This window comes from Lampris incognitus, chromosome 1, assembly GCF_029633865.1.
Source record: "Lampris incognitus isolate fLamInc1 chromosome 1, fLamInc1.hap2, whole genome shotgun sequence".
Lineage (NCBI taxonomy): Eukaryota > Metazoa > Chordata > Actinopteri > Lampriformes > Lampridae > Lampris > Lampris incognitus.
In genome coordinates, this window is record NC_079211.1 from 33539183 (window position 1) to 33565369 (window position 26187).

Below are 26187 nucleotides of genomic sequence, written 5' to 3' on the forward strand. Positions count from 1 at the left end.
CACACATACATACACAAATGCAAACCAAATGGCCCTGACTGGAAGGTTATTATGAGACAGGAGCGTGAATAGGGCCACTCATTACAGGATCACCGCCAAATCTGAATACTGAGTCGCATTTTCTATTGGACATTTTGAATTAAAACTCCCACAAAACCAAATATCTTTGCTTTAGTATTGCCTTTAAAAAGCCTCGCTTTCACAGGCAAGGTAACTGGTAGACAAATTGATAGCCTTTCCCCTCAAAGCGGAACGTAATGCGGAGCAAAGATAAACACTTAATTCGAACCTCAATTCAATCCTTTTATAAAAGCAAACCCATTTGTGCAGTGACACGGGCGCAGCAATTCAAAGATAGGGAACTGTGTACACGAACATTAGGCTAATGACAACACACTGTGAATGGGACTAATGTGCAAGTTCATCCACAAATTAGCCCTGTACACAGCGACTATGCACCACTCTCTTCTGAGTCATATGCCGATCCCTTCTTCCCACACTCACAAGCATTCCATGCAAATGCAGCCATTACTGAAGAAAATGGCAACTATACTTACCCTGTCGAGTGAACATATGGACGGGTGAAACCGTTGTGGTTTGACCTCAGGTGAGTGGGGTGCAGGGGGTCCGGGGGTTTGGGGGGGGTTGTTGTGAGCAGGTCACACTAATATGGACCAATCATCTCTCCTGAGTCATTAGGATGATCAATGCCATTCTAATGAGATAACATCTGGAACAAAGGGTCCTAATAGCAGACAGCTGCTGGGCAAAATGAGCTAATTAGGGGCACATTCAGAGATGCTGACTAATGCCGCAGCCGTTTGGGCCCAGGTTTCAAACACTGCCCCCATCAGCTTCTAGACACAACATGTTGAATATTTCATATCTTCTCGATAAGCTAATCAGGACAAAGTCATATCACTGGTAATGTTGATGATGACAAGAGAGAGAGAGAGAGAGAGAGAGAGAGAGAGAGAGAGAGAGAGAGAGAGAGAGAGAGAGAGAGAGAGAGAGAGAGAGAGAGAGAGAGAGAGAGACAAACAGAGACAGCGAGACAAAGACAGAGAGAGACAGAGAGCGAGAGAGAGAGATACAACCATGTCTTGAGTAGAGATGAATGCTTATCGAGCAGCACAGAAATTGGTCAATTATGGAGAAAATCTCTGCTTTGAGGTAACCTTTCAGTTTATTAAATAAGCTATAAATCAGTCTTTTTAATGAGTAAATGTGACTCTCTCCTTTATATGTGTGTGTGTGTGTGTGTGTGTGTTCACTTATTGAAAGAGACTTCAAGGCAGATATAAGTGACAGAGTTTAAAGATTACTGTAGAGCAGAGTTCGCCGCAATTTACCAAGCTTTTTAAATTGCATGCTACTGATTCAACAGGATGAGCAAGAATGGCTCTTTTGAAGGATTAAAATCGCGGAATAAATAAACAAACAAACAAATAAATTTAAAAAACGAACCCACAGCCCAACTCCTAACACTGGAAAATCAGGAGGCGAGCCCCAATTAGCCCAACGCTTTGAGGAGGAAATAATACAACAGAATGTCAAAGAGCAAATTGGTAGCGGTGTCTGTGAGACAGTAAAAGCACGAGCCTTTAGTGATCACAAATAAGTATAATAAGCACGAACAAAGAGCACTGTGCGGCCTGCCGTGAGCTTAAAAGAAACCCAACTGCTCATCAAATGAAGTATTAATTACATTTAACAGGGATAAATAAGGAAAGGATAACATCGGCCTCATTTCCAATCACCATATTATCTCCACCCAGTGTGTGTGTGTGTGTGTGTGTGTGTGTGTGTGTGTGTGTGTGTGTGTGTGTGTGTGTGTCTTATCTTTGTCCACATAAAATGAGTCATATCCCTTTCTTTCATGCCCGTCTTTATTCATTAGCTTAACTCAAGATAGCATCTTTGTGTACTTACAGGGAATACAAGCCCATGTCGGGGAGAATCAGATAGCCAGAGAGCTCCCGAGGTCAAAGAGGTCAGGGTGTCTCATGTCTAAATCCAGTGTGACATCAAATATTGGCTTTGTCTCCCGTAGTCCTCATAAGCTGCTTTTGTATTCTTTTATTATTTCCTATCTCCACTGCTTTTGATGTAGAACTGACCGGTCCACTGGAGAGGATTTTGTAAAATATGGAGAAAGAGAGTTTCCCCGGCTTTACCAAAACTGAGCTGAACGCAAATCAATGGGAGCACTTAAGATGAAAAAAAATAACTATGAAATATTTCTTCTTTTGAATGAGGAAAGCAAATTACCAGACCCATTTGAAAACCTTGAGAAACAGCATTGTAAAAAGAAAGCAATGATGCAGACTTATAAACCTGTAGTATGGATCCCCCCCCCCCCCGCCCGTGTTTCACTTCAAGTTGTGGACGACTATATCGGGAGTCCAATTGGCGGTTGTTGTTGTTGTTTTTTTTGTGATTTTTGACCTTTTATTTTGCTAATGGTCTGTCTCCTCAAGAATTCAACTCTGTAAATAATTAACCTGTAAAGTGCAATTCAAAGTGTGTGCGAATAGGAACTGTCAGGTGGAGTTGAGCCATAGGCACGTTCTTTTTTTTTTGTGGATTTTTCCCCCCTTTTTCTCCCCCAATTGTCTCCGGCCAATTACCCTATTCTTCCGAGCCTTCCCAGTTATTGCTCCACCCCCTCTGCCGATCGGGGGAGGGCTGCAGACTACCACATGCCTCCTCCGGTGCATTGCGGAGTCGCCAGCTGCTTCCTTTCACCCAACGGTGAGGAGTTTCGCCAGGGGCACATAGCGCTTGGGAGGATGCTATCATGCTATACCCCCCAGTTCCCCCCCCCCCCCCCGAACAGGAGCCCCGACCGACCAGAGGAGGTGCTAAGTGTAGCGACCAGGGCACATACCGACATCCGGCTTCCCACCCGCAGACACGGCCAATTGTGTCTTTAGGGATGCCCAACCAAGCTGGAGGTAACACGGGCATTCGAACAGGGATCCCTGTGTTGATAGGCAATGGAAAGGACTGCTACGCTACCCGGATGCCCCATATGCACGTCCTTGTTGCATCGATTTGCCAATGAGTCTTTCAGAAAACAGGGTATTGATTGGTTCTGAAAAGCAACGTCAATTCATAAATCATATTTGAGAACTAGACCAAAAACTGTTTGTGCAGTTGTGCACCCTGATATCATCTGATAGCATAGTTATGTTATCCCCACCTGTTTTCATTTGGAGGCTGCAAGCAGAGGCGTCCTTCATCTGACGCCATCGGACTTTTTTTTTTCTTTCTTAAATTGTATCAGACAGCTGTTCAGCCTGTCTTTACAGCTAATTGCTTAGCAAAGATCTCAAGGTGATTTAATTTGTTTATTTGAAGGAGGGGGTGGGGGATATATAATCGACAATAGCCGATTCTTAGGCTGACAGTGGCCGGTAGGAAAATGTTGACATATCACCTAACAGTAGTCATTACAGGCTATGTCATAGGCTACACTGCCCTATGGTGTGTTGCATGGATTTCAAAAGGCATAATACACTAATGCATGACAAATTAAGTACCACAGCACCTGTATTCCTTCCTGATTCCTTTATATCTGCTTCTTCAGAAGGGCAATACTTTGTTCGGGGGGGGGGGGGTATAGCAACACCATAAAAGTACATTACTATGGGCGGTTAGGGTAATAGGAAAAAAATACCATCAGGTTTGAATGCAGTCAACACTGCAGCATAACTATTCCACAGAGAGCATGGCAACAGCAGTGAAAAAGCTCCCAACTAACAGTAATTGGTTTTAAAATAATAGAATTCATTACAGTTATTGCACTTGTTCAGAAATGCAAACAGGGGGAGAAAAAAAAAACATTCACTGGAGACTAAGGCTGAACTGCTTCACTAAAAACCATGGGGAGATGAAAGGCATAATTCAAATGACAATTTTAGCACCCTTAGTTCATTTATATCAGAAGCTCCGAAGATGTTGCCGGCATAATAACATCAAGATTTTTTTTTTCCCCTGTTCTTTTGTTCTTGCGGGGCTTGGAAGGAACTTTTTTCCTTCTCAATTTCATTCTTTTGTGGTGGCGAATTCCTCCTCCTCACACTGAGACATGAGAGGTGACACACAAACAATCTCGCAAACAACACCCGTCGGCAGGAGAGACAGCTAACTGAAAGCTTACATGGGGAGTCTTGACAGAAAGGGAGAAAAACATCTCACACATGACAGTGAATTTGCTGCTCGTCTTATTAAATGACTGTGTAATTACACACATCGTGGGTCTGCAATGTAAGGTACTCCGTTTTTATCATGTCCTGCAGTGGACTTTGTTTGATTCGGGGCCAACCTCTCAGGCATGAAAATGACATTAGACCAATCACACTCGGGGAAAAAAAAAAAATCAAAATCAAAAACACACTCAAGACATCATCTCCCAGGACCACTCAGGACATTAAGAGGCAGGTCAGCCATCTCTCAGCGTGATTGGATGTCAACCCACCCGCTGGGTCTATATCCCACATCAAGGACATCACCGTCTGGACCACTATACATCAGCCATCAAATCACCCTTGGGCAAATTTCCAGTAATTGGCTCTATTCTAAAGAAGAACCAGATATGGTTTTTACACCTAGCGATGAGGCCAAAGACCCATCTAACCCTTGTCAAAACATCAGGTAGAAGTCCAGTTATTTATCTGTATAGCCCAATATCACAAATTACAAATTTGCCTCAGGGGGCTAGAAAAGATGGGAGTAGTTTAGTTTTTCAGGGTTTTTTTTCTTTTCTTTTTTTTTTAAATAAGTCTTATTTTACTCAAATTCATTTGTCACAGATACAGACCAGAAGAAAAACAAGACCACCATATGGCTGGGCTTTAAAAATTGATGTAGCATGTAAGTGAGGGCACCTGAGCCTAGTGACACAACGGAGAAAGTAACACGCAACAAGCACCGCGGTGTGGGGGAGCGGGGATGAGCCTCCTCCGGTCTCTGTCACCGATGTCTGAGTGTGAGAAACAATCTGGGCAAACGGGGCCATAGCCAGCCAAGAATACGTCTCAGCATAAGGTGTGTTTGGCTCAGAGTCTGTGTCATGTCAAAAGCTAGGGTGTCAATGAGCAAATTCGACTCACACGGTGAGACAGGGTCAGGAAAGAGATAGAGGTTTTGTCGTGGTGTGTCTCTGTGGGGAAGCTACTATAGTGGAATAAATAAGTGGGGTGAAATGGTCATGTGGTGTTGGTCTATGGGCGGAATACATAACCGATACACAGAGACAGAAAACAGTGGAAGAAACATGGTGATTTAAATGCGCCGGTTCTCCGAGCATGACCAATGTATTCTTAGCAAGGGACTGCATCTGTTCATCACGGTGGCGCCGGCCTGATAAATAATTCAGCTCTGATTGCATAAAAGTGTGGTCAATACAAGAACTCTTGTCGATACCGAGTGAAGTAAAGCACACCTCCTTATAGGTGCTGATGGCGCAAGTGAAGCGCTGAAAGCAAAAGTAGAGTCAAACCACCAGAAGCTTACTGTCCACCACCATGTGATAGACAGCCCTGCCTTTCAAAACTGTACACAGGTAAGAAAGCAATGATGTATCTGTTCTTTTTTCTTCTTTTTTTATCCTGCATGTCTAAGGTTGGAGGGGGAAACTATTGATCTGAGAAAACATCCATTTGAATGCTGTTGAGACATTTCGCACTTATTCCCCCTTTTAAAGATCAGACGTCTTACAAATGGCATTAATGGCAGACAGTGGTGTGCTACATGGGATGTGAGAAACCCATTAGGTCAATTCCATAGCAACAATGTGGCTTTCATGCCCCACATGCGCCACACTAAATGGCCAATTAGGTGGGAGTCCACTGCCACCAAGTGCTGGCCTTCAGTACTACAATTACCGCCGGCGCTCTGCAGCCACTGCAGACTCTGTCTGGCCAGAAGCATCAAAAGCCAACAGCTGTGTGGATGGCAACGAGTGTGATGAACCTTCAGCAGGCTGGATGAAGCTGGGATCCAGTGTGATGATGCTGTAAATATCCCTGATGATGCACCCAGTCCTTCTCTTTTCCCTTAAGTGCACAGCAAGGTTTGGCGAAACCCCATGTAGAGCAGATGAGGGTGAAAACAGATAACATTTCAAAATGGTGACCTAGCTCTCTTGGGCACCCTTAAAAAGGGACCAGCAAGCCAGACAATATAACAAACAGCGAGTGATTGGGCCCTGATCATATCACAAATCATTACAGGAGGCGGGGGAGCTGTCTGGGGAATCGACTGCTGGCGCTGGCTGTTGATGAGGCGATTATGTGGCTTTACTCTTGTGCGTCCAAGTATGGCAGTGGTATGAAAGCACTGAAGCTGACAGGGAGAGACTATACCTTGTTAGCACTCTGTTGTGCTGAGTGGACTAGTTGGCTGAGCATAGGGAGGGGGGGCTCCCCGAGGGCCTGGTGAGCTTACTGCAAGAGTAGGGGGGATTATAAACAGGCCATCAATGTGGCTCTCCCCAAGCCCCACAGCAAAAACAACTTTGGCTTCCCCTCATGTTGACCCTAAGTTCCTGTGAGCGGCTACCCCTCAGTTGCTGAGAAGAGGAACTGACAACTAAGAGTCCAAAGCAGATCTCTGACCTCCTCATCAACACATGTTTCCAGTAGGAGATAGAGATTGCTTTAATAGATGGGCAGTATGCACACAATTCGGTAACCTCTGTCCACACTGGAGGGAACATCGACATGTTGTCTGTCACTGTGACATCCCACTTTTATTTGGCAAAGATGCAGGGAAAAATGAACATTAGGGGAGTGGCTGTCGAACTCTCTGAACATAGACGCAACAGCGCGTCCCCCAACATACGTTCGCACATAAAATTCCACAAAAGCCCGGACACGGGCCATGTTTCACACAGGATCAACCCCATCACATCAAAAAAAATAATTTACTAAATATAAACAGATGAGTCGGGGAGAGAAAAGAAATCAGAGAGCTGAGGGAGCAGATGAAGAAATCTGAAGAGACTGAGGGGGAGCGGGCAACCATAAAACTGGGAGATACACAGAATTTCACAGCTGTGTGAACAGTTAAAGCAGATGCGATGGGATGCGATGGTGGACGCATACAGAGAGGCAGGCTGTAAAAATATGCTATAAAGTTTATGGAGCCTAATGCGGCCCTGCAGGAGCCTCCCGCCGCGCCAAGCAATGCTAGCGGTGCTGTGGAGAGTGTGGCGGAGATGTAGGGGAGAAGGGAGCAAGCGAGACTGCAAACAGCACTGACAAGCATCATTAGTGGTATATTTGACAAAGTATGCGATATGTGCGTGTGTGTACACAGCTTTATATTTTACACGCAGACAAAATTCACATGTATGCAATCATCAGCAACCAAACATCCTACATACCATCCAGGTCTGCTGCCTCTCTAAAAATATACTTGCCGTCATATCCAAGTGCAGGGAAAAAAGCATATGCACAGATGCAACAGAACTCATGTGCGCACCCATGCCAACACGCACAAACAAAAACTCATCCATACTCTAAAGTACTGCCACAGACTCCCTTTCAATCCAGTACGGGCACACTGTGACCACTCCAGCCTTTCGGGTTCCCTTCACAATAACAAGACCCAGCCTTTTCCTTCTGAAGGCACAGGGCCGACTGTCTCTGCCTTTTAAAGGACATACATTGTGTAATGCAGGAACACAAAGGAAGGAAGGAAGGAAGGAAGGAAGGAAGGAAGGAAGGAAGGAAGGAAGGAAGGAAGGAAGGAAGGAAGGAAGGAAGGAAGGAAGGAAGGAAGGAAGGAAGGAAGGAAGGAAGGAAGGAAGGAAGGAAGGAAGAAAAAAGATAAAACACAAAACATGAGGTGGTAAATTGTAAGGGTGCGAGTCGTCTCGAGAGCTGGTGTCCCACCCACACACACCCCAGCCCACCTCCACAGCCAGTTTTTTTTTTGTTTTTTTGTTTTTTACTAAGCTAAACTTCTCTCATCTTCCATGTTTAAGTCAAGCCAATCCAACAATGTACACTTAAAGACAAGCAATTCAGTGGAAACTAGCGAGGATAACTTGGTGAATATGACAGGGTTCTCCGCATCATGAGGATATACGTATATAACATTCAACAAAAAAGAGATGTAAATTTCTACAAGTGGACATAATCTTAAATATTTCCCTTTGCTATGTAGTTTTCTTAAGTAGTCTTCAAGGCCTAAGCGTAGAGAAACTTATTAATAGCAGGAGACAGAAAGGAGTACTTCAGCACTATATGGTCTAATTCAATTGGGAAGCAATATTATTCAAATCCCTTCGCTTTCTAAAATCCAATATGAGTTCACTGTATTCTTGTAGACAAAGAGGTATAATAGTCATTACGTCTCCAGAATGGACAAAGAATTAATCAGTCAGAGCCCACTTGACATTTCCCAATTAGTACTTTATAAGTTGAATGCAAAAAGGTGTCTGCATAAGAAGTGACTATATCGACGTGTAAGCATCAGCTCAAAGGGTGTGTGTGGGGGGGGGGGTTAAAACGAATATTTATTTAGTTTTTTTTTTCTTGTCATCTTGGCTGATTTCTAGGCAACTTCAGAATGACTGATGAGTCCTGAGGAAAAGTGCAAAACCACTCAACTCTGTTCTCAATTTTGACTGTGACACTCCAAACTTAATAACAATAATACAAAAACAATAAACAAAAAAAACAAGTGATTATATTGATGAGAAAACTAAAGAAAGTGTCACTCCTTGGTTAGTTTTTGTTTTACTTTGTTTTACTTTGCTTTCATTATCCTAAACGAGCTTTGTGTTTAGTATATGTAAATGCATAGTGAATATCCATCCATCCATCCATCCATCCATCCATTATCCAAGCCACTTATCCTAATTGCTTATCCTAATTAGGGTCGCGGGATGCTAGAGCCTATCCCACCAGTCATTGGGCATTATCATTCATTGTCATTATCAGTCATTGTGAATATATATAAATGTGCTAAAAGAACCTGCCCTGCTAAGTGGTCTTGTCTTTAACCTGGACCCCATATTGCTGCCAGATCCAGGGGAGGGCTGTTCTGCAGATGACCTTGACCGCTAACCTCCCTGAGTAGGGAAACAAATGGGATCAGAATTGCTCTTATTATTATTATCATTATTATTATTACTATCAGTGGCAAGGCCGTTTCACTGGAGGACTCTGAATGGAAGGAAGACACTGTTTAGGAGGTAAGACAGGCTTTCCCTTTGACAATGTCTCGCTCCCTCTCTCTCTGTTTCTTTCACTCGCACAGGCCGGTGTGCTCAGGTGCTGGAGCAGCTCCCTCGCGCTTTTACTTTCAGAGCGTGTGGCTCCCTTTTCTCCAGCTCTGAGTTTCCCCTGTGTCCTCGTGTGTCTCAGTCAGTGTCAGTCCAGCACCCAGCTTCACCGCGGTATATATGTTAATTCAGCACATCTGAGGCTGATCAGGTTCCCTATTGCATCTGCTCTCCCATGAACCACGCTCCCTCTCTCCGCTAAACCACACCTCACTACCACACTATTATTCAAAAAAATAAACATGTTTGACAAAATGAGGCAGCAAAAGTCTACCCATTAAATAGATTCAATCTATATCTTGTATGTTAAATGCTACGGTGTACCAGGGATTTTACTGGCAGTGCAGTGTCATGGAGCACTTTATTGTCAACTCAACACTCTTATCGTCCCGGTCCTGGACAATATTCACTGTCGATCAGATGAACTCTGCAGGAAGCTTTCAGCTAATCAAAGAAATGCCTCATTCAAAACAGTCCCCTCTGCAGCATGTTTCCTCGATCTTCATTTAAGATGGGATCTATGGTGAACACTGGCCAAGGGCATGGGAGGCACATGCTATTGATTCATTTTTCATCGCCGTTCTTTTCAAGCACCAAGGACATGTGCCACATCAAATCTGCTCAGCCTTCTGCACCCAGTTTAATAGCTTGTTTGAAACTAAATGTCTTTTGAGGTATGTGGGTTCTGAAGGTAAAGAGGGTGGCTTGATTTACTTTCAGGCTTGCAATTTTATTTTTACTTTTTTTGAGTAGTTTATTTAAAGGGTTCTTCATGAGCTCTTGGTGCAGTGAGCAAGCGCTGAGTTGGAGTGAAAGAGGAGGCAGATGATGCTGATGCTGTCTGTTCTCTCTGCTCCAGGCATCTCTCTCGCTCTTTCTCTCGCTCTCGCTGTCTCTCTCCCTCTCTCTCCCTCTCCCTCTCTCTCTCTCTCTCTCTCTCTATCTGTCTAACTTTCAATGCACTTATTTTTTCACTCCTCTTGTCACTCACGTCAGTATTTTCCAGCCACTCTTGAGAGAGGGTTAAACAGGCAGCCACAAAGAGCATCAGGCGACCATGAGCACAGGAGGCTACAAATACAGCTGACCCATAAAACAGGTCCAACATTCGTGAAGGTCATTTTCTTTGGAAAACAGTTATCAACTCCAATGGTACACAGTAAACAGAATTTGAAAGAATGGTTTAAAAAAAGGATGGTCTCCAAAGCTGACAGATGGGAAATGTGCCTTGAACCACAGGTATTACTCAACAATGAAGCCACTGAGGAGTAAATTCCAAGTTTTTCTTGTCCAATGTTGTACAGGGGTTGCAGACGGGGACAATTAATCTAAAAGGTAATATGATTTAGTGAATATCACTTGAAAACTAAATGAAAATAAAAATCTTAGAACCCTGAAGTTTGTTTTGGGTTTTTTTTCTGACAGTATTCCATCTCAAACACGCTGTGTCTATTGATGAGCAGCAGGTCATGTTCAATGTTCACAACTGTCACCCGAAAACAATAAAATCTATTCAATCATCAGTACCCTCAGCCACATCCCTGGGAAAAAAGGATCATCATTAAAAAGATATCTCAGTCCCTTTACAAGAGAAAAGGTCATCCTGAAGTGTCCGTGCGGGTAATGGCAATCTAATTCATTTTAAAAAGACAGGTTTTGTCCATTATTCCAGGACCACAAAAACGCTCAATTCTGTAAACCAGCTCAGCTGTTGCCAATATGGACTCATCTGGTCTCGAAGGAGTGAAGCACTTTTTGCCTTTTGTGTGCACTCACACACATTCATGCACACACAAAGGCCATACGCGACTGACAGTCAAGAACTCGCCAGCATGTTACCGTGGCAACAGAGAGTCTTAGGGGGCCGTCTAGTCATATGGTATATTGATCACCTCCCTGTGGTCTGGGGACGGCCACTGCAGGTCAGCACATGGAAACTAACGGACAGCCATTCAGGAGCACACGCGCGCTCTCACTCCCTTAGTCTCAGCAGCATTCCATCTGAGCTGAAGGGCCTGTCAATAGCGTTGCAGAAAGAGGGAAGTCTGCTTTCACAATAACACTGCAGGAGTCATCGACGCACGGCTGTTATAATGTGGTGCTTGAGTCGTGATGTGAATCAGCCCAAATTCTACAGAGATAGGAGTGATGAAGCTGCCGTGCTGGTCAACAGGCCTGCTGCAGCAATGTGGTGCCCTAGAAGTACTGTATGGCCAGGTCTGAACTGTTCCAGTGCACCTGCAGGGATCCTGATGGTCAGCTATTCGGGATCCTCATCATCTCTTCAAGCTCAATCAAGGAGGTGGAGAGGACAGATGAGATTTAGCAGCGCCCCACACTTACACGCTGGCCAGACTGGATTAGAGCCAATTCACACAGTACCCTACTCCCCGTCTCGTTCACTACCTGGGGAGGGGAAAGTGCCAAAGAGATTTCATGCCTCAGACAGAGGAGTAAGTGTTGCAAGCTCCCTTTAGACAATCCTAACCAACACTCTCCATCTGAGCAGGCTCCCCCCCTCAGAGGCACGCTGACAGCGTGAAAATGGGAATTTGCCAGCCAAGCAGGGAGCTAACTGTACTACAGCCCTGGGATCGGCTAACCAGGCTAAATGTTCTCCCTCTGTTTCTTTAGCTTCCAAGCAAGGCTTTTAAGACTGACGGCTCTGTGTATTCACTACTTTAGTCTGCTGTGCAGGTCACTATTGCAGGATTGATGCATAGGTCGCACAGGTCAAGGTAGAATGGGCTCGGCACCCTCGAGTTTGAAGAAACTTCTTGATAACAAGGGTAGATCTTGACACCTTTTGACATGGTTTGCTCAACTTCTGAAAGTGGACCTCTACATCTCAGATGAGTGGTCATGATACATGAGCTGGGGTAACTTTGTCATATTCCATTTATTGTGCACAATGTGACCATTGCTGCTGATCGAGAGCTACTCTATCCAGCTCCACACAAGCCGAGCTGAAACCCACTCTTCCTGCAGAAATAACCAGGCACAAAAGAGCAGTTTGACAAAGAGAGAAAAAAAAAAAAGCAATCGATACGAAACGTCTTTCTGTAAAATGCCTCAAAGAGCAAGGTTTGTCTGGGTGCTGGGGCAGAGCAGAGGCCAGGTCACAGTGTGCTGCTTTACCTTGTCCTCATTCCCATTAAGCTTTACAGTCTCCCTAATCCTTAAGAAGCTCTCTCAAAGCAATGAAACACCATTAAAGGTGACAATTCAACACCAGCAGAAGCAATAACTGAGCCTTTTTTTTTCCTGAAAGCACCACAGAAAACAGGCCCAGCTGTTTACAAAGGCAGCAGGGTGCCAGTTTGTGAAAACTTGACAGAGCCGATCTGCAATCGCCATGTTACAGTGCAGAGAAATGAAGAAACATCAGCTGACAGTTGACAGTTTATATGTATAAAGATTATTGGAGCCTTTTGTAAATTAGATGGAAGGAAAGTGAAATGACAGCAACAACAAAAACAACAGCATACATTTGTGAGACAAGAGAAGACATGTTGTGGAACGGAGACAGTGATGTTGACAACAAATTCAAATGTATGGCTATGAAGGATGCCACTAAATTAAAGCAGCCCAATATTTCTGTGTAAGGGAGAAAGAATGCACTTAATATCTTTCCTGCTGTTCCATATTCCATAAACTCAATGTGTGTGTGTGTTTGTGTGTGTGTGTGTGTGTGTGTGTGTGTGTGTGTGTGTGAGATCCCCTATCAGGTGATATATTTCCCAGTACGTGCACTGTCTGAAGACAAAATGAGCACAGTGAAATCCCTTTAGGTGCAAGAAATCTGAATAAACAGATTTAATTGTAAATTATGATTACTTTTTACTACCAACTATTGCTCATTGTTGGTGGCAAAACATTCAGATACTTAGTGGAAGTAGACCCCAATCCATTTCATAAGAGAAACAGCAAAAACCAACAAAAGGCTTCCCAGTTCCTTCTCAGGCTTATAATTTCAAAATCACTCATTTGACAGTTTTACCATTCACATACAGGAATAGTGTTGGCAATTTATAGCCCTTCCAAATTACAGCACATTAGCAATATCAAGGCTGAAAATAAAAATCCGAGCCGTAAAAAATAACCTGTCTTGCACATTATGGAATGCACCCAACTACATCTTTCAAAGGGGGAGAAAGAGACAGAAGAGAAGGGGAGGGGTGCAGGAGAATGGAGACAGATGCGTGGTGAGAACAAGACTCTAAGCCAAATAAATAATGGGCTACTTACCGAAACTTTGCTCCCAGTTATCTGCATGCAGCGGTCAGCGAAGAGGCGAGTTAATGTGCAAAGAGACACAAACAGCACAATCATTAGTAGGCCAGAGAATCCTCTCCACAATACAGGTAGAAGAAGCATTAGCGTAAATCTTGTATTTACATTGCACACATCCTTCACACAACTAGCACACACTTTAATATTAATACTTTTAATGGACAACTAGAGAAACTAAGCTGTTTTAATGACAATCAGGGGCATGTATTGAAAAAGAAAGTGTCTGAATTTGGCAGCTGCACAGGTTCAAATTTTTAAACTGTTGTTTACTCAGCCTAATAGTCTGTGACTCAGTGAAAGATTTAGACGATGTTAGAAAAGTATAACATTTGGAATCATTTTCTGGTGATGAAATTATTTCCTCATATCAACAGGAGACAATGACAATGGCTGTAGACGAGATAGTGTTATATGCATTAACACAAAGCACACCTACTCTGAATGCATTTGCTAAATGATCAACTGGCCAAATTATGTTTGTCCTTGCAACTGATTGATTGGTGCAAATTTAGCCCTGAAAAAGGAAAGGGGTCACTGCGGACAAACAAGTTGCAAAGAGTCTCACTGCGCTAAAATCAATCAGCTGCCATCATTGTTGGACTTCAGGTGTCAGATTTGTGTGGCGGAGCTATCTTGCGTCCACGCAGTCAGCATGAATCCTGGAGTTTAACCTTGTTATCTGTCAACTGTGGCAGGTAGCAGAAGCATTTTTTTTTTCCATCACTGTAACTATAGCGTTTGTTTCGCAGTGGGAGGGTGTCTGTCGGGCAAGTAAATGTATTCTAATCTGCAGCTGAGCACTTCTCTCTTCATCTCTCCGCTCCAGGTTCCAATGTGCATTGTTAACAGGGAGTTACAGGACTCACAGCCCCCACCCCATGCACCCTCTTCTATTTCTCCAATATTTCATATTGTCGGCTCTCTTGCTCTCTATTTGTCTCTCAACTATTTTTCATGTCCACCCCCCTCTTTTTCCCTCCATTTTACTGCCCCTTGCAAACGCTCCTACTCTGTGTCTCGTCTGATGCTTGGTTTCCCATCGTAGTCCATGTTTATGACTGCCATAAAGTCAATTGTAAATATGCTGTCTCTTGATCAGACGCTACTCTTTAAAATAGAGCCAACCCCCCCCCCCAACCCCCCGGTCCATTTAAGACTGTAGCTTGTCATTGTCACACTTTAAGGTTTCCTACTATGAGGTATATTGCAGGCACCTTGATATGAGTCACGTTGAGGCAAACTGCGGCCAAGGTCACACCTCTCCAGGCGGTGCTCTTATGACTACAAAGTAAAATCATGAAATCATGTCTCTGGAGCTTGTTTAAGTGCAGCTTGACCTAAAGAACAGACACTCTCTTCAGCAACAAAGAGGCAACAGTTGGGGAGGAGAATGAGGGGGGGGAATAGCACAATATCTCTTAGCACTGTTTCAAATTTGCACACAATGTAACACCTTGTTCTCACTAAAACAGGGACAAAACTGCTGTCAGTTCTTAGGTGAAAAAAAGCACGCCTCAGGTAATAACTTCAGCAGCGCTGAGGTTGTACCTGGTGTGATATGGTAATGAGCATCTCAGGTGTTCATTAGCATAAAAAAGAAAGGAAGAAAAAGTATACCAAACGAGGACAAGTTGTCAACAAATGAGAAAGGGTCTTTACCAACTCTCTCTGACAAATACATTATTATTTTGTCTTTGAAACGGAACACTAGATTTTGAACTCTTGATATCTATGTAGTGGCAGTAAAGGGCCTGGATTATCTGGGCAACTTTCAGGCTCAATTTAGAGAACAGGTGGCACATTGGTGGATGCAACCAATATATTGATTTGAAATGGCAACATGACTGCAGAAAACACAGGACACTCCCCCTTTCAAGACCCTGGTATCACACCTTCCTAAAACTCTGAGACATTACACATTGGAAACAAAAAAGGAAATCATACATGACAAAAGATTGAGACAATGTCAATGTTTTTTCATTGCTCTCAGAGGGATGAGTGATTGCATTAGTGCAAAAGGCATGCTTTGGCAGGTTTTTTTTTTTCCCCAGTTGGAGCTGGCAAACATTTATTTGAGAAAGAAGACAGGATGAGGAGGAAAAGGAGAGAAAGGCAAATGTTCCTGCAAAGTCACTGGTCAAGGACGTCCACAGACACACTCCTTGCAGAAGCAGCAGTAGAAACCACTGAAACACAGCTTATATTCAAATGAACAGGGTCAATGCAGAATTCTCCCTTGAACAGAAATTCCATTTTGAGTCGGGTGGCAATTTGCTAGACTCCTGCTGAGACACCCTGGAAGTGCATTCTGGGAGTGTTCTCAATCTTGCCTGATGATAGATAGATAGAGGGGAAGGCGGCAATTCATGAGGGAGGGAGGAAAAGAAAACAGCTCTTTCCCTTGAAAAAGACATATCTGACGAGAGTAAACAATTATAATTAGCCTACTCTCTCATTGGCTATTAAGTCATGGCAAATAGTGTTACAGAAAAAGTCTAAATAGTATTAGGCTATGCAAGCAGTGTTTGGGGAAATAAATCAAAATAAGACTATCTGAGACTATTATAAGGTTTTAGGTTGTTACTTCTTGGAGGAGCAAAAGGAATTATTTTGCTTTTTGTCTAGCACCAAAACAACTTGCTACTCTCTCCACGGAAGAGGTCTGCAGAGACAGGAGAGAAGAGAGGAGAAGAGAAGAGAGTAGGACACCGGGGAATAATTCTTGTTCCACTAATATTTACATGTTTAAACTTCCATCCCCAATGCAATCTCAGCAGGCCTAACAGCCTCTGTATTAGTTGTAGTTTAAGAGGGATAGATGGACTTTCACATCTTAATGGATGGAGTCACGAGTATTAATGTAGGGCATGCAGGAAGATGATGACATTTATTGACACTGGGGCTGTCCTTTGAGCAACCTTTATCGTGAATGTTGAAGAGATAATAAGATGTGCAAAGCAGTGAAAAAGGAAAATATATCTGTGTAATTTGTAAATAATAGTGGTATTGATGATGATGATGATGATTTAGTCTAGAATGAACAGAGAAAGCAGAATACATGGTGTGTGAGAGCATTAATGTGTGTGTGTGTGTGTGTGAGTGAGTGAGTGAGTGAGTGAGTGAGTGAGTGAGTGAGTGAGTGAGTGAGTGAGTGAGTGAGTGAGTGAGTGAGTGAGTGAGTGAGTGAGTGAGTGAGTGAGTGTGCATGCATATTCTGTGTGAGTGAGTGAGTCAGTGTGCAGGTGAGTACGTGAATGAAGGTCTGCACGTTAGTCTGTTTTCCTTGAAAAAAGAAAAAATTCCCACTGTAGCCATAAAAAAATAACTTTGCAAGGCAGTAATCATCTTTGGTAGAGGAAGAGAAAATAAAAAGATTTAGACCCACTGAAGACAAAGACACCAGAGCCGAACAAAAAGACTCAGGCATCCCAAAAATGCAACAATCCCATACACTCCTGATCACACATAAGTAACATAATAAATTGTATTCTTTTTCAGTTCGAACATATGATAGTGCTGTTCAAGTACGGTAGGCCCTAGAAGACCCAGATGAAAACTAACAGTACAAAAAAAAGAACAGTAAAAAATATTCTAGGGATGTGCTTTTTATTTTTTATTTTCCAACTCCTTTGAATTTGCAGTGACTTAACCCTGCTCAAAAAAGGACTCATTTCCTCTAAACCAGCATATATAGTAAAAGATTGAGGCAATCACTGACTCATGTCCATGTAGAATCATTTCAGTCATCCAGGTAGTAAAACATCCTGAAGGGATCTATATCTATTCACTGGATGTTAGTTTTCAGTGTGAAGACATTTCGCCATTCATCCAGATAGCTTCTTCCAAAAAGCCACCCAGAAGAATGGCAAAACGTTTTCACACTGAAGCGACTAGATTTAAACATCTGGATAAAACACTGAACCAGCTTTTGGAAAACCAACTTCAGGTCTTAAAGTTTTAACTGACGCAGGGTTTCTGAGGTCTTAAATCAAACTGTGCTCGCTTTAAGTTCAGGGAAATTTGCTGATTTGGGGTCGAACACGAGTTTTCACAGTGAGCATTCCACTCACGTTGAAAGATATGAATAACCAAATTGCATGAACAAAGGCACCGTTGAGCTCTGAACACTCAAGGGTTTCATTTAGACAGTGTTATTTCAAGCTGCGGGCTGGAAGGCTACGGCTCCACGTTCACTTCGAGGCTGAAAAGAATATACTGTCTCTGTTCTTCTCTGCTTCATCTACTGACAGGTCTTCAGGAGCTCAAATGGCCATGGGATATGTTTTTGGTCTAAGATACATCAGTCACCAAACAAATTGGGGGGGGGGGGCTATTTATAATTAGCCTGCTGAGTAATGCTGCCTTTTTTCTTCTTCAGACAAAACAGGTTGTGTGTTCCTTTTGTCTTTCTAAGGATGAGGATTTGTTAGCGGTGCAGCTTACTTATCACTCACAAACATACATAGATGTCCCCTGCACTCCTGAGCTTAAACTAAGCCGGTTCCCTGCCCACTCCTATCTTATGATAGCAGTGTGAGGCAAAGTGTGGATGTGTAGGTCCACATGCATGTGCGCGTGCACACACACACACACACACACACACACACACACACACACACACACAAATCGGTGCACAGACACATTCTGCACAGTCAGTGACATTCAAGCATTTCTCGTCCTCATTCCCACAGATTGCGGGAGCAAGGACCTGACAGACAGTCTATCCTTTTCAGTCCTCTGTCCTTTTGCTGCACAGATTCTTCATTTGGATAATTCATCATAAAGCATAATGTGCTCTGGGAAGAGTTCAATCATCTCTTATAATCATCATTATCAATAATGCCATTTAATTACCATCACAATGAGGAAAGGTAATAAATAACGACTGGGGGGCACCACAGTCAGAGATTGACAGGGGCTGATATCATTTTTTTTCTTCTGCGCAGATGTGGTCCTCACCTCACGGTGTAGCCCTAACTTCATACAGAGAACTGGGGGGAACTCATCCTTAAACTCAGGGCTTAGCCATGAGATGCAATGGCGTAACTGCCGTCTTTTATTTAGTGTGATCAAAGAGGCATGTTCCAGATTACCATGCATGGCTGGACAACACGCAATGGAAATTCTAATGAAAATTTATTTCTCCGTTGCCAAATGTTAAGCAACTGAGAGCACACCGTCCAACGAGAGCGTTCTGAGAAGCACCCAGAAAAATAAATAAAAGCTGCAAAGACTTGAGGCTCAAGCGCAGAGGGAAGAAGGAGGAAGAGGAGAGCAAAGGATAGATGAGAAGACAGAGAAAACCAGAAAGCAGATCAAGTTAAACTTATGTGGAGGAGAATGGAGAATGTCACGATTTTTCATCCCACCCACTACAACTAGACAGTACACGCTCACCAGAGAGTCTATCTAAGAAGGGGCTCTATGGTTTACTCTCTCACTTACTGATTTGGCAGTGGCTGAGATATACTGGACCACCATCTCGCGCTTGGTGCTCAGATCCTTCCCACGCAGAGGGGCTTTGCGTTCCTCATTCAAGTTCATGTCCTCCTGGAAACACAAATGCACAGACAACATGGACTGTGAGGAGAACATTTTTACACAAGATAATAACTGGAACAAAGGCCACTAAATACATTTGGAACAGTAGATTTCAATGGGTTATAAAGCAAAAAAAAAGGAAAACCTCGAGGATGTTTTTTTTTTTACAGTTACGTCCATGGCATTCCTGCCTTATTAAACTGTCCAAACTGTCAGTGATGAGAGAGAATAGGAGAAAAATTAAGGGAACGATAACAGGAAAGAGCACTCAGACCCGAGTCCATAACGCGCTTCCTATTCTAATAAAGCTTTTTTTGAATGTGAGCTGTCCTGCTACAGTCAGGGGACATTTTCTCCCCATCTTTATTGCTCTCCGCCAAGCTCAGGAGGTTCAGCAACAGGTAATAATGACAAGAGATAATTAGTACAGAAAACAAAAGCAGCAAGGTTACAGCAGCATACTGAGCGGCTCACCGCTGAGAACAGCATCAAACAACACTGCCTCTATCAAGGCCATGCAATCACACCAGACAGAATGGACAGGCAGGATCTGTGTCTTATTGGGAGTATTATCTTCATGCCACTTTCATTCTGCATCACAAAGGAGGTCTTTCATGTGAGGGAGATGAGGGGATGACGTGAAGGCCGGACAGAGCACTAAAAGCTGGGGAATGACATGATGATTGGAATGGGGGGAATGGGGGGGATGTTTATCAGGGGCACTCACACACAAATAGATGGACAGAATAAAAAGGGAGAGAGAAGAAGGAAAAAAACATCCTGCTTGGAGTTTTATGACATGGAAGATATTGCTGTGGAGGCATGCTGCCCTCTGCTGGTCAGTATAAAAAAAGAAGGGGGCATGTCATTTGGTTATGGTGATCTCATTTGGCAGCGAAGCCCTCCTCTGTCCGAATCACTGTGGCAGTGACCAACATAAAGCCTGGCAAATCGACCAGATGAAACCTCATGTCACCTCAATAAGAAAGCAGTATCATATAGTGCTTTGAACCTCCTGCCACAGCTAATCTGGATTCAACACTACCCGCTCTGTGGAGTGTGGGCAAGAACTCCATCCACGGGCGCCATGACCCAAATTCCTCTAACTACATTTCCTCCAGTAAATACCCTCAGAGCGAGAAAACCATTAACATCCTTTTTGTGACACAGGGTGAAAAAAATTACAGCTGAAACTTTTACAATTGGCCTTCTTTTCTTTTCTTTTTTTTTAACCGCGCAAACCAGCAGGGTTTTTAATTAATCTCTGAACCCTGCTAATTTGCCTGCTTAATTGGCATTCAATAACCGAGGTGAAATGTGGCAGGGAGAAGAAAGAGTGCGTTAAAGGAGGGAGGAGTGGTGGTGGGGCCTGCGGGACGCTCGTCAAGGGGCAAACAGGAGAAATGAGCCCTCCACATTCTGCCTCCAAAATTATTTATGCTCGGTTATTAATTATACCCTCATAGGCTGCATGGCAGAGTCCCAAGATATTTCTGACTAGGCTGTTTGGGTAACTGAAAAGACTAAAATGGAGTCCACATCCACTATAGTGAAGTTATCTGGAAATATTCTGGAAGATCTTGCCATCTCAGTCTACCCAGCTCTGCTTAGCAGCTATTAACGCGAACTGGCCTCACCTATTATTGGCCTGAATCAACATGCCTTTTACTCTGCCACTTTGACATCCCTGGAAAGCAGACCAAGGATTGACAGGGGAAAAAAAGTCAGAGTCTGTGGCTGTGGAAAGAGCCCAAGCCAGCGCACAGGCAGCCTGGGGACACTGGGCATCCACAGGCCGCCATTTGCAGGCAGGGATAATTAATGGCCACCATAATATCTGTCTGCAGCTGAAATGGATATGGATACAAGCCAAGCTATGAGAAAAGTGGTTTTAAGTGGAGTAGAAAGAGGTAAAAAGAAATGAAAACAAACGGGAAAGAAAAAACAATGTGTTTTGCCTCAGCTGTGACAAATCGATTATTGTGTCCACTGCCCCCAAGTTTGATTCATGGGGAGAGTTTTGAGGGCACACACAGTGGCTCGCTGGTTGTCTGGATTTAGTGTCCTGGTACTGTAGGTAACTAACGGCCAAAGGATCACACACGGGCTTACTAGTGCAAGGGTTCATTCTAGCAATGGGGCAAAAAGAATCATGTAAAACCTAAAACTAGCTCCAACCAGACTGCAGAGTTACTACTCTTTTTCGAGTCCTACCTCTTCTCCCTGTTTCTATCTGATCTCTCTCAAAGCCACATGCACTTGACAGTGTGCAGAATTGGCACTGGCAATGCCAGGGACAGCAATCAGTTCAAATCGGTCAGGGTAAGAATGTCATATTTATGAGGATTTTGGCACTGGCTGACAGATGAAAGCATCACAAATCGCGCTCGCAACCCATCAGTAGAAATACACTTCAAATGTGCTGGTATTGCTATTGACAGACCCATGCTGCCCGGGGGATGTTGTCTAGATAGAAAGGACAAATTCAGCTGTCTGTCCACAAGAGTCACCTCACAACCCCGCCTGGCTGGTTTTATGGACCATTACTGATCTGAATGTAAATGAGACAGGGTTTAGGTGTCAAGGTTGTCAGATGAGGGCTGGTGAAGCAGTAACGCTGCTGGCTTAAATGATGATGTGAACTGTTGAATGCTACATCCTCGCCTAAACATCCTCCCAGTACAGACCCCCGTACATTAAGAGTCCATCACTGTACCCTAGCAGACTCCACGGCAAGAAACAACGGATGGAGATTTCATCAGTGGATTTACCACTGTGCATTTTGAGCAGGGGCTTTCAGGTCCAGCTGTGCACACCTTGACGCACCCAAGGACGGGCGGGCACAGGCACACAAGCATCCCCACTCACATGCACCCATGCATAGATAAAAACACTGGGTGGATGCACATACTTCTCAAGGCAGTGCTGAAAGTGTAAACATTTTCAAGCATTTTGACCTAGCCCTGGGTTTAATAAATACCCAGCCCTCACCACAGTTCACATAAAAAAGGAAGAGCTCATTTAGTTTTACCCATCACTGAGTGAGTGTTTCTTCCCATCCTTTCCCAGAACCCTTTGATGACCTATCAGTAATAGCCTATGTGCTAGTAGAGCTTTGAGAAAAACAGGGGAAATGTGTGGTGGACCACTTCCCCGGGGAAAAGCATATTTTTGCTACTCCCTCGTCATTAACACAGTGTGGGTTCGGTCTAATATACTAAAGCTCATCCCATCGTTTGAAGCTTGCTGCAAGTGTAAGTCTGTAGCACAAGGCATCATGATAACAGTAAGAAAAAAGATTTGAGGACAAAGAGAGATAGTATAATGCATGTGTGTGTGAGATATGCGAATTAAAGTGTGACTGAGAGGGTGGAGAGAGAGACAGAGGCAGAGAAAGAGAAACTGCTGGTGTCAAAACAAACTACCCGCAACTATCATTTCAGAACTGGCCACTTCATATGAGAAAAGTTTACAATTTATGAAGGGTGGGTAGTTGTGGCTTCAAAAGTACATAAGTAAATAACCCTTTTCGTTCTGATTTCATTACTGTAATTATACTTTCCACCCTAACATGTCAGGGCCCTTCAAGTGCAAACATACCTTCTCTGTCACCTGTCACAGAGCAAATTGAAGCTTGGGTTTAATGTCACGCTACTGTGAGCACAAACATAGTAATTGAGAAGTGAACTGAGTGACAGGGATGAGCACCCAGGCAAGAAAACACTGAGCGGTAGCCTAATGAAAGCGAGGAGCACTGGCCACATTTCTCAGGCCCTGGCAATAAAGACTATTGTATGAGAAAAAAAAATAGGAAAGGGAACATGAACACACACACATGCATGTACACAAACACATACAGATGCAAACGTACCCGCAAAGGTAATTCAGCTCGCCACTTCAAAGAGATGGGCTGAAAGGTTTTTGCCAGGTTTCAATCCGCAGTACATAAGGGCAAGTGCCCATTTTACAGGAGTAAAAAGGTGAGTGTCAAAGCGCTTTTACCCCTCAGATGGGCACGAGTTTCAGCAAAGATTCAGTGTTTGTGCCTGAAGGAGGCCTGCAGAACATTTAGGTGAGGTCCTGGTGGATGGGAAATGCAGCATCTAAATGCAGAATCCATTCAAGCACTCATCTTCATTGTAAATAGTGTTATTTCAGCTCTATACAAGACTAGCTAAGCTCAAGATGGCTGTTGCCCCATACATGCTCTGCAATGAAACCACCTATGGTTTCAGCATCCTGAGAGCATTTCTGGATCCTGTTCATGAGGAAAATAAGGAATGATTTAAGAGGTATTATGTAACCCCACAAGAGGGCACTGTTTGGCCTTCCCACGTGAATTACATAGAAATGGTAATTCCATGGTAAAACAGTGACAAAATATCAAATAGATGTATGGCAATGGCTAGGTAACTGGAGCTGTGATTATTCATTATTGGGTGTTACAGCCACCGCAGGTTTTGTCTCTTATCACAAAGCTATCTTAATTAAATCAAAATACAAAAGCTGCTTCAACGGATGGAGTGCTACAGCGTTAAGACTGCGACATTCAAATCTTTGTGGATGAAACCCAAGTGTCGCAGTATAAGCGACATCAGACAGCTGCGGTGTGTTGAGGCCTGGTGATGAGTTGTTGAAGGGTGTGGTTAGCAGCTGCTGACAGTTGAAGTAGCAAATACACTTAAGCTCAGATATCTGTCGCATACGAAGCAACCACACCACTTCTGTTCAAACGGATTGCATCAGAACAACACAACTGTGAATCGTTTTGCACATACCGGGAGCTGCTGGAGATTGCAGACGGTGGCCAAGCATAAAAGCGGTTTTCACCACAGGGGCAAACAAAACCCTGCCTCTGTGAGGATCTTTGTAGTTTGACAACCAAAGAATTTCCATTAGTCTATTGTGCTGAGAAGATCCAGTTTAATATACCAATGATGAATCATATTTGGTAGTAACACATCATGTGATTTAAAAGCATGCTCCAAAAGGAACTAATTGTATAGATGCTGCATTCTCTCATACTCTCTCTGGAGACGAGGGCTGTTCTCTGTTGCTCTGTCCTCATGAGAAAGCTCTTTGTGAAAGTGAAAAAAGTCAAGTGAACCTGCATTATGGAAATAAGTGATGTCTTGACAGTTGGGCACTATCTGCGGTCTGTGTGTGTTATCTCTGTGCTCTCATCTCAAACCATCTGTGAGACTTGACAACTCTGTGTACTTGACCAGGTAGGCCGCTGGCAAAAGCTAAAGACCTGTGATTAGAAAAACAAGACAAACATCCCTGTTTTGAGAAACAAAAGCAGTGCCACCCCCAAAGCTGAAAAAGTATGATTACCATTATGATTGCAAAGGGCTTCAATGAAACAAGCTGTAGTTTTCTCTTTTGATAAAAGTAACTGTTCCACAATGTTTAACCAACCATTTGGGACGAATAGGCTGAGAGTAGTCCAGAGACGACTGACGGTGCTTAATGACTGCATTTTATGAAGGCTACTGTTATGCAGAGTATCTCTCAACGGCCCACAGATCTCTAGAGTTCTGGTTGGGTTGTGAAAAAGGTCACGCCCAGACACTGTCGAAGGTTTCTCAAATCTGACAGTGAATCCAACATGTGGAAGTTAATTTCATAAAAGATCTGTGGTGTTACATTTACACAAGGCAACTAGAATTCCAGCATATAGTATATACAGAATGGGGCTTGATGCCTTGCCAAAAGGAACTACAGAAGAAATGACAGGTGCAATGAGTTGTAAAACCAGTCAAGGTGCAGATAGCCTCATGAAGCAAGCCCAAATTTCCGTAGCTAAGTTTTCACTATGCAAGATATAGTCTGGAAAGCTTCAATTGAGAAAAAAATAGGCCTGGAAGCTTGAAGCTGGACCAGTAATGATGACAACAAGAAGCTCCATATTTTGAAAATGACAACAATGGCTGCAGTAGGAGGGGTTAGCATCGATGCTGCTATAGAATCAGTTTTATATAAGTAATCAACAAAAGTGGCAAGAATCACATACAGACATGATAACTACACGCCTAGACTGACCTGCTAGGGTTAGTGGTGTTTACTACCAGCAGACCAGCGAGTATGGAAATGTGGTGCACCTTCAAGTCACACGGTTAACCTGCCAAGTAAATTTTGTCTATGCATATCAATGATGCCCCTAACACAAGCAAATGCCTACTGAGCCATGCCAGACAACAAAAAGCAAAATTTGTGGGCTGGTTTTGTGAGTTTAGGATACAGAAGGTTTGCTGTCACTAATGACATTTCATAACTATTCTCTTGATTGCAAGAGAAGTGTCAGGCTCACCATCATCTTCTCAAAGAGGTCAATGATCTCCTTCTCTGAGAGGTTCATGGAGCGCTCATCGAAGAGGGGCTGGGGCACCGGGAGCTCCACCTGGGTGGAGAGGGGGTCCGTGGGGTGCTGTATCAGGGGTTTCTCCTTCTTCATCCCCGTCTTCCTGAAACTGGTGATGCGGTCACGCTGAGAGAAAAGAGAGGCAGAGTTTGTGGTGAGAAAAAGTAATGTATGGATAAAAAAAAAGGGGAAAAAAAGAGTAAAGATCTGTTAAACTTCATTCAGACATGCCAACTAACCCGTAAAACCTTCCCTCAACTTCACGCGTCGTGCTCATGTGTGAACCCAAGCCAGAGTTAATAATCTGTAAAAGTTGCATTGGCAATTTGCTGACTTGGATCCTAGTCACATCTATGGAAGCATAACCAAACCACATTAAGTGTGAATAAAAGTCATCAAATAACCATATTCAAATGTTTTTACAGGAGCCAGTGTACCAATCACAAGGAATGTACGTTACCGTGTGCAACTTGTACATGGCAGATGAATTGTGAGCTTTATTTCTAAACCAGTAAAAGTAAGAGCATGTAGTGACCTACTTGCAGGTTAGATATTCACCATGCGGGCCAGAGACGGTCCCTTTAAGACAGTGGGCGGGGGTTAGCAAGGGGTATTGTGGGTAGACACGAGGCTGAGGTTTTAGCATTATGAACTGCTGACAAAAAGTTTGTTGGGGGAAATAAACGAC

The 26187-nt window shown here is 43.5% G+C and overlaps 1 protein-coding gene across 5 annotated transcripts in view; it reads right to left on the reverse strand.

Annotated features, from left to right (window-relative positions):
• The window catches only part of diaph2 (diaphanous-related formin 2), a 621385-nt gene that overhangs the window by 566360 nt on the left and 28838 nt on the right, over nucleotides 1-26187 (reverse strand). For 4 of the 5 annotated variants that reach the window (XM_056275993.1, XM_056275983.1, XM_056276006.1 and 1 more), the window contains 3 exons: nucleotides 25449-25625; nucleotides 19040-19144; nucleotides 13550-13570 (listed from right to left, as the gene is read on the reverse strand). In XM_056275993.1, coding sequence (XP_056131968.1) covers nucleotides 13550-13570; nucleotides 19040-19144; nucleotides 25449-25625 — 303 coding nt within the window. The remainder of the gene's footprint in view (nucleotides 1-13549; nucleotides 13571-19039; nucleotides 19145-25448; nucleotides 25626-26187) is intronic. The other variant, XM_056275999.1, reaches the window with a different exon arrangement.